This window comes from Mytilus galloprovincialis, chromosome 12 (genome assembly GCF_965363235.1).
Source record: "Mytilus galloprovincialis chromosome 12, xbMytGall1.hap1.1, whole genome shotgun sequence".
NCBI lineage: Eukaryota > Metazoa > Mollusca > Bivalvia > Mytilida > Mytilidae > Mytilus > Mytilus galloprovincialis.
The window spans coordinates 18293244-18303001 of NC_134849.1; the positions used below are offsets into that span (position 1 = coordinate 18293244).

At 30.9% G+C, this 9758-nt stretch overlaps 1 protein-coding gene across 1 annotated transcript; it reads right to left on the reverse strand.

Moving 5' to 3' along the window:
* LOC143054022 (uncharacterized) lies at positions 1-5871 on the reverse strand. The gene is made up of 3 exons (XM_076226866.1): positions 5318-5871; positions 2141-2290; positions 1-288 (listed from the first exon to the last, which is right to left on the reverse strand). Exons 1-3 carry the CDS (start codon positions 5541-5543, stop codon positions 128-130), a joined length of 537 nt encoding a protein of 178 aa, XP_076082981.1. The 5' UTR covers positions 5544-5871; the 3' UTR covers positions 1-127.
* Positions 5872-9758: the final 3887 nt, after the last annotated feature.

A 9758-nucleotide genomic window follows, 5' to 3' on the forward strand; every position in this document is an offset into this window, starting at 1 on the left:
AAATTAAACTCTTCACAATCCACTTTTCTAGTCACTAATATTTGCTGCGTAGTATGCTTTTAAAAACTAGGCTATGCGTTTTGTGACGAATTGTTTAAAATCCGTAATGAACTTTTCCATGGTAATTTTACAGACAACACGAATTAATAATAAGAAGAATGGCAGCTACAAGACTAAGAGCACCACTGGCTACATCTAATCCAAATGACCAACTAAGGGTGGTTGCAGCTGTGTAGTATTCCATCCACTTCACTCCGTAAACAGTAGCTCCGGCAATAATTGCTCCGACTGAAATAATTTAAAGTAAGGCATCAAAGAAGTTTAACATATGAACAAATTAATACAGATAGTTTTCGATATGACCTAATTTGAGTTCGAGTTATTTCCCCTGGCCGCCATTAAATGAAGGGATCTCCATCGACGCGACAAGAGAGAAGAATCTCTTGTTCAACATGTTTAAATTATGTCATTTTCAATTCTTATTTGATCCCAGAAAAATAATACTTTCAAAAACATTCAAAGTCAACATGGAATTCAAGACCATTATAATCAAGCTCGAATTGACTACTTTAATTTGTTAAAAATGAAACGTTCAGCTATATTTATCGATATTTGAATTAACACTGTCAATAGTAGATCAACTATTTATGTAATGCAAACTAATGTATGCATGCAGATTTCGATAAAAAATTCTATGAATCTTCAGAAAATATTTCTTAAAAATTCATTTTTAAAGATAAATATTTTTTTTCTTCATGTATGTAATGTATGATATATACGAACTCTGACTATGAATATCATAATTTTGAACCAATAATCAAAAAATTTACTCATTAGGTCTCTATGTTATTTCTATTTTTTTTAAATTAAATACTCATTGGAGTATGTATGAATATTGTAATAGCCTTCCATTCAAAACAAAAACATTAGACATGTGCTTTAAACCTGTTTTATTGTACCATGTGACTTTACTCATTTGAATAACTCTGGTCATGTGATTACTGAGTTTTCTGTTTGCATGCTTTTGTATTTCTCATTGTATACAAAAAGCTCAGTAATCACATGACCGGAGTTATTTAAATGAGTAAATGTTGTTTTTTTTTTAATGCAAGGCTATAACACTACTCATACTTACTCCGTTGAGTATTTTATATTTAAAAAATTAGAAGTAACATAGAGAGCCATTGAGAAACTTTTTTGATTATTAGTTGGGGGAGAATACGGCATCACAAATTTTTAACCCTTCCACATTAACTAATAATTTATACATGCCCCACGTCAGGAACTGTTTAACTATTTCATTTTATTTTTAATTACACATAATTTGTTTTTTAGCACAAAAAGGTCCCAAAAAAAGTTCGCCTCGCTACGCTCGACCACGAAATTTATTCGACGCCCCCAAATCATGCAAATTGTTGCTTAAAAAAATAATGTTTTTATGAGTAAAATTTGAGTGTCCGGAGAGGCTCAGACTGCAGGATTAATTATGCACCATTTATACCAAAATTTCTCGGGTCCTTAAGTGGCCCCGAACCCCTGTCGAATATCCGCCTCGTTGAGGCGGGATCAGTCACTTCGCGACCCATAAAACTTCCTGTCGTACCAATATAAAATTGAGTGCTACGCCTCTGTATAAAAATGGTGAAAATGTTTTGAAGTATTCAAAATGAATATATTTACACCCAGTTTTGTCGTGGTCTGTTGTCGAACACAGAGTGCTATTACAGAGGCTCGAAAAGAAGAAATCGGGTATTCAATAAACTTTTAAAAATGATTTAAAAAAGAATCCTTCATAGTCGCGTTCGTGATCTTTGTAAATAGTTTGGCAGATGAATATTAACGGGAAATCCAAATTCATGACGCAATTCAGAAATATTGTTATATTTAATTGTTTTTGAAGATTTTTTGTATATACTGATACATGTTTATGTAGGCGTCACATCTACTTGAACGATTTTTCTGCGTTATAATCTATTCTAACAGGATATTGATTTTGTCTGATATTTTGTAGTCAATGGAAACAACTAAACAAGAATATGAACCTATTTCGTAACCTTTAGAATATGACCCGAACCAAGCTAAGGCACACCAAAAAAAATGGTCTGTGATAGTTAACAACAAGATATTCAGAAATACTTACATGCAAACAGTTGAAAGCCAATTATAACATAAGCTAAATATTTATTGGATAAACAGCAGCTGTATATTGAAAATAAAACTATGGCAACAATCAGGGCAACCAATCCCGACATCTGTAGAGATAAGTTGACGAGGAAATCATCATAAAAATCTGAAACACAAAGAAGATTTATTGAAGAATACAATAAGAATCAAAATAAATTGCTTTAAAAAAAAAAAAAAAGTCAATACGTGAACCGTAGACCTTGTTTATGCTAATTCTTATTTCAACTGAATTGTAAATTATATGCCCGTATTTTCGTTATCATGTGTGTGGAGGATAATATTTTCTTTTTATTGTAAATCAGGATAATTTGGGTATGTTGAGAGTGATGTTAAATATAAAGTGAGGAGATAATTAATGTTTTTATTTAGATATTATTTCTTACCAACGTGAAAGGTCAAACTAGAAACAATGTACCAATGGATGACACTTCTAGGGTTCTTACTGATAGAGGTAATAATTCACCTAAGTCCCACAGTCGTTGTATTGACTTTTCTGTTAAAAAAATACATATTATCGATGTGGTATGAGTGTCTGTTTTTCGTTGTTTAGTATACAAAAATTACCTTTACCTGCTCAATACTTTTTTAAATGCAGTTGCTAATAACGAGCCAGTCGGAAATTGAAAAAAAAGTGTCTCGGTTTTCGGCTGTCCGTTCCTGAAGAGTTTATTCTTTCGAAAAATTTGCTGTCTTAAATGTTTTATGCTATTATTCCGGTCTCTAATAAAAACGAGCTAAAATATCAAATTGAAACCCGACTAAACTTTGTGACATACTATAGGTTTATACCTTTAACATACATTCGTACGAAGAATCTAGAGAAAACCATTTTTTTTTCACCATGAAATCTTTTTTATTTCTTAAAAGCTTGTATACGTCGTGTATCTCTTGTTTTAAATTCAGTTTCAATTGAAAAGGGAATCTGTTTACGTTTTTACAACATCGAATCAAAGTTCCTAAGACAAAAGATTTGTTGAAGAAAAGTATCTGCAAATGTCTGTTTAGAGTTGTTTTTCTAAAAAAAAGTATATCAAAAGAGCAATTTTATATACCAAATAAAACACTTTGAACATTGAAAAACAAATTAAACTTCTTTTAAATTCTTTCTGCGCAAAAATAACACTTGAAAATTTTATTTACTTTATATTTTGAGGTGTTTTATAAACTTTAAAATACAATATAAACAAAAAGGTCGTGGTAAGATAAACATAGAAATGAGGACGGTGTCAAAGAGACCAGACCAAAAGGGCAGAAAACAGAACAAGGTCACCAATGGGTCTTCAACACAGCGAGAAAATACCGCACTCTGGGGTATACTCGAAATTATTACTTTTTTCAACTGTCGAAAAATTAAGCTTAATATATACAAAATAAATAATGTGCGTCTTCCTATAATAAAAGTTTTCTCGTATGCCATGATCTTTATTACTTCACTTATAAATTTTACGGACGCCATTACGAGTTGGTTGACAGTTACCGTTTCACAAATGATATCGGATATGTTCCTTACGTCGTAACTACAATCCCCTTCCCTTTCATAAATGTGACCTACCAAATAAGATTATTTACTGGATTTGTCATCACATAAGCAACACGTCGGATGCCACATGTGGAGCAGGATCTGCTTACCCTTCCGGCGCACCTGAGATCACCCCTAGTTTTTGGTGGGGTTCTTTGGTTTCTATGTTGAGTCATGTGTACTATTGTTTGTCTGCTTGTCTTTTTCATTTTTAGCCATGGCGTTGTCGGTTTATTTTCGATTTATGAGTTTGACTGTCCCTTAGGTATTTTTCGTCCCTCTTTTATAACTAAATAACAAAATAAATATATAGTGAAATCGGGAATGGTGGAAATGCGCGCTAACGTAATGCATCGTCTTCACGATACTTTACAAGACCGTGCCCTTCACAAATAAGTCATTACGTAGAAAGACTTTCATTGTGACTTTTTTCTGTATTGTGACTCGCTTAATTTTTTAAAACAGAGGCTGAGTTCGACAAAAGTCAGTGATTTTATCTGGTCTGTATTTTGGTTCTCGCCTGTATTTTGGTTCTCGCCTGCAGACCGAGAACCGGAAACCGTTATAGGACTTCTTTGATTGTTGCTGATATGATTTAAATTAAGTTCACTTACGTATTTCAAATATTTTCCGAAATTACACGATTCCAATGTTATTTATTCAACTTATCAATAAACAGCAATTATTTGACAGACTTTCATATTGATAAATAAAATCAACTTAAAAATTTAATGAAAAATGTGTATTCGTTTCATTTCATTTTAAAACGTATCATATATCAGAGTCTGTAATGTGACACAGTTGACTAGTTTTATGCAAAGTTATTCTGAACGATAAACACCAAACTGTATAGATGTATCCATGCTTGGTTATCAAAAGGATATACAGTAAAATTCTTAAGAATTAAAATATAATCCTCGGTTTACATTTTACAGTTTTCAGTTATTGAAATCGTCAATGAAGTTCTTTCAAAACACAGGAAAATTTCACTTGAGGACTAAACATTCTTAATCGAACGTATAGATTATTGCAAAGAGCTAGAACGTATTACTGAACGGTAAATTGGTTAAGGTTCATCTGCCATGTAGTCGCATTTGCTTTTGATATTTTCGATTTGTGGTTATATTAATATCATCGCATTTCTTAATAGCTTTTTAATGTTAGTTTATTAGCTAATATTGTGTTTTATCTATGTTGGTACATGTAGGTGTACGATGTTCTGATGTAATAGAAGAGAAAACAACAATTCTAAAACAGTGCTTTAATAAAAAAAAAAAAAAAAAAAAAAAAAAAAAAAGAAGAGGAATGTTTACGAAATGTAGTTGTTTTTTTCTGCTTTGATGGTAGTTTTTGCGTATAATTGCTGTGTGTTTGGTTGTTTTTCTACATTGGCTAGAGATATAAAAGGGGGGGGGGGTGATATCTCAAAAACATATTTAATCCGGCAGCATTTTTGAGCCTGTTTTCTGCTCTTTGGTCGGGTTGTTTTCTCTTTGACACATTCCCCATTTCTATTCTCAATTTTATTTGAAAAGATTTGCATTAGAGGCAAAAGAACTAAACTTGAATAAGAAATATTTGGCGGAAGTGGAAAAAACTGAAAATATATCTTACCTGTTCCTTTATAAGCATTGAGAACATTTGATATCGAGAAACAGTTACTTATGTCGTCTTTACACTGAGAAAACAGTCCAGCAAAGTCAACATCAGGATTATTATCCTGCTCGTTCCAGTACGGAGTAAAAATGGCAACCAATCCACATATGAGAGCTACCCATGTAACAATATATGATACCCAGGATATGGGCGTGGAATCACAGCAACATCCTGCACATGCCATCTTATGATAGTTTGTTTGATCTCAACACTGTAAATTACTTAACTCGTAGAATTCTAGACATATCCGTCTTCAATACTTTCCGCCACTAGAGGAGGTAAATATGAGCGAATATAACAACCAAAATTAACGGTTCTCGACACGATTTTGCGTCAATAACTTGACGATTTCGATCCTTTGACAAATCTTTTTTTTTCCTTTCTTAATATGAAGTTCACAACCGTAACTTTAAGTTAATATAAGTAATATACCTCAAGTAATTATCACTTAAATAAATATTTTCAAAAGGAAAAATATGACAATTTAAATGCCTCGGATCTACAATGTATAAGTTTATTATTACTTCTCGTAAAATCTTAGTTCACTTTTATATATAACGTGGGGTCATAATTTAAACGGAATTCGTGATAATGATTTTAAGGTTAGAAGCTACCTGTATACTAAAATAAGAAATATAAGTAATGTTGACGTAGATAGATCTAGTTTTGTTAGAAAATCACTAAGATATAAGGAAAACATACTTGCTCATGTCATATAGGATTGTCCCGCAATCTAATTGGTATATTTGAACACAGTAAAAAAGAAACTATAACGTATAACGTCATAATTTATAGATTATATTACAGTTAAATTTAGTATACGTGATTCACAACAAAATAACCCAAATCGGAATGAATAAGTTCAATGTGTGATATATAGATATACGAAGATGTGGTATGATTGCCAATGAGATAACTCTCTATTCAAGTCATAATTTGTAAAAGTAAACCATTAAAGGTCTAAGTACTCAGTCTGTCTTCAATACAGAGACTTGGCTAAACACCGAATAGCAAGCTATAAAGGGCCACAACATGGCAAGTTAAGTGTAAAACTATCAAACCAGATATGCTTACTTAAAAAATGTCTCGATCAAGTTTTTTTTAGCACCGATCAACTTTTTTTACGCGATTTACAGTGAAAATTATATGAACATTGCATAAGAGGCCCCTCACTCCTTCATATCTTAATTATTAATGCATTTTCAGAAATTGTGTCCGATTGAAATTAAACAATATGGATATTTGCATTGTCACCGCTTTTACTCTCCATATCTTTTGAAATTTATGTTAAAGTTTAATCAGAAAAATTAAAAGTTTTCGGACTGTTTGTTTTCAAAATCAGTGCCAACCAATAATCTTTACCGGCTTTGCTCATTGTTAAAGGATGTACGGTGACATATAGTTTTTAATTTCTGTCATGTAATTTGGTCTCTTGTGGGAAGAGTTTCTTATTGGCAATCATACCACATCTTCTTTATTATAATTATTAACTCTGCAAATGTTAATGATACAAAAACTGTGTCGTTGGAAGACTGCTAATATCAAAATCAAAGTTACTAGACGGAAATGAGATATACTAGTACCTATTTTACACACATTTGAGAAAAGTAAATCATAAGCAATCATGTGTGTTCGCTCATTTAAGACTTAAAACAACGCAGCCTTACTTGAAACTAGGTAAATTGACAATATTCCATCTATCATATATGTACATTAAGAATTTATTAGATATTGATATTTAGAAAAGAAACAATAAGAGTTTTTATCACCAGTAAGCTCTCCAGTAAGTCCATCAATATTTAATAATTCGATTATGAATGAAATATTTTTCTGATTTTCGAATGAGTTCTTCGATTGACTGTGATTGTTGAAAATAGATGTCAATAAGAAATTGCATGGAAATAAGAAATAGCAATTATTCGAAAATAAAAAAAAATGATCGATTTTGGCTAGTTGACATTTTATTTAGTGTAAGAATACATTTCTGCCCTAAGTAGAGATTTTGCAAATCCTGTTTGTGCTAATGTAAGTATTTGTTTTCTAAATCATTCAAGTTCTATAAATAAAGTTAACACTTATCGATATTTACTTATTTAGAAATCGATAAAAAATATAAGATGGAATAATGTTCATTGATAAAATAAAACAACTGAAATACACCCAACAATTATACATGTCATATGTAAAGTACCTAACAAGATTTTATTTTGTTAGATAGGCGAATCCGGCCTTGAAATAATCAAATTGACTTTTTATGTACAATAACAGGCATATCGTTCATATTTCGACTTCACTAACTCACGGATTTGGTATGTTTTAAATATGAATTATAACAGCAATGAAAAATGCTAATTTCATTTGAATACGCACAAGCTTTACACATTGCGTAGACATGTGTATACTAATATATTAATATATTACCATGTTTCTTTTCAAAGTAATAACTTTTTCAAGGAATGAAAATGTGTTATATTTCCTATTTTGCAAATTCGGAATTTCAAAATATATCTATAACATCTAAGTTATATTTCCTATTTTGCAAATTCGGAATTTCAAAATATATCTATAACATCTAGATGTTAAAGATATATTTTGAAATTCCGAATTTGCAAAATAGGAAATATAACAAATGCATGATCTTGAAGGTTCAGACAACTTCTCAAATTTCTGAAGAATGCTTGATTTCATTTGCGAATAAAACTCAGCTCTGTGTTATGAAAACTTGGTGGAAAAAACTTCTAAAAACTGCAATATTGATGAATTCACAATATTATTTAACAACAATTAAGAGTAATTTTATAATTTCTTAATACATTTTTAACTTCATTTGTTTTGGTCTTTGACAAATAAACATTAGTATTGTTACATAATACCATCTATATTCTGACATAATATACTCGGAACTAATTTATTAAGGTTATAAGGTAAAGTTGAAACGATAATTATCTCATCCTATTATTCAATAACAATGAGCAGTCCATCAAAACAAGATGTTAGGGGTTAATTGTGTAGTTAATTCACATTTATGAAGGCCGTATAGTCGCCCAAAATTGCTTACATCCACTTCATTTGAACTTTTATGGATATTTGTCTCATCAGTATTCACTCTGTACAAAATCTCCATTTTTTATAGGGAGAAAATAACGGGATTTTAGACAATTTCTTGTAACATATGTCTCATATGTCTTTTAAGGCAGGAATCTAATAATATATTTTTATGCTGATTTTATCTGGTGTATAGCGTTAGATTGTGACACTGTAATAAACTAATTACTTACTATTATTACTTGTAACTACTTGCACATAATTAAATTCCAAAATTTCTGCCAGTAAGCCAAAAGCCGATATAATGTTTGTATTTGCTTAGTTTTCGATTTTTTATCATCGTATTTATTTTTTCAGCATTTAGAATGTTTTGGCTTCTAACGTCAAATTTTTTCTTTACTTTATACAGAACTTTTTTCTTATTAAAGCCTCAATTTATAAACCCTTGATACACGGTTAAATAGCAAAAAAAAAAGACTACCTTAAAACACCATTTTGATTTAAAAAAAAACCGTGGTATTGTCAAAAAGTGCGTTTAATCATTCAATCTGATCAAAAGTGGACGTTGGTAAGAGAAAAAAACACATCAAATTCCATCACACAATCCTATCAAAATTTAATGTTTTATTGAGCACGTTTTTTATTGAAGATAAACGTTGATGCAATGTTATTATCAGACTATTTATCAATTCATCTAAATGCTTTGAAAACCAAGGAGCATCAGGTGCAACAATACCCCCTTCTGTTCCCCCACCTCCCACAAATCAGAAATATAAAAATGTTACATAATAGAAAAACAACAATATAGGGTACCCATTTATGACACAAATCAGTACATGTATGGAAAATAACTCACAAAGGGCAAAGAAAAAGTGCTCGTGTTGCTTTTCTTCATCTCAAAGTCAAAGTGATGCCTTCAACATGGAAAAGAACATAAGAACAATTCGTGCCATTCGTATGTCTTTTTTTTCAAATTTTGTTATTTTCATATCACTGATTTTTAATATGCTTATTCATCTATTTTTCCTTGAAATTAAGCAAAACGTGTTCCTCTCCGAAAGAAATGTTCCATGGCGAATGTTTACATTCATTTCTGATCCGCCGATAGTACCAATTCTTGTTTTAAATTGAGATACGGTTGAACTTCTTTATTTGTCAACAATTGAAAGATCCGGCATATATACAAATACCTGACGGCTTTTCTACATGAACATGCTCCTTTGTCCGAAAATAATATATACAACCAAGCGATTACCATATAAAAGATTTAAATAGCAGAAATTTTAATTTTAAACGAAAACCACACGGAATTCAAATCTACTAGACCGTAAACTTCTTTTTATTATCATTTAAA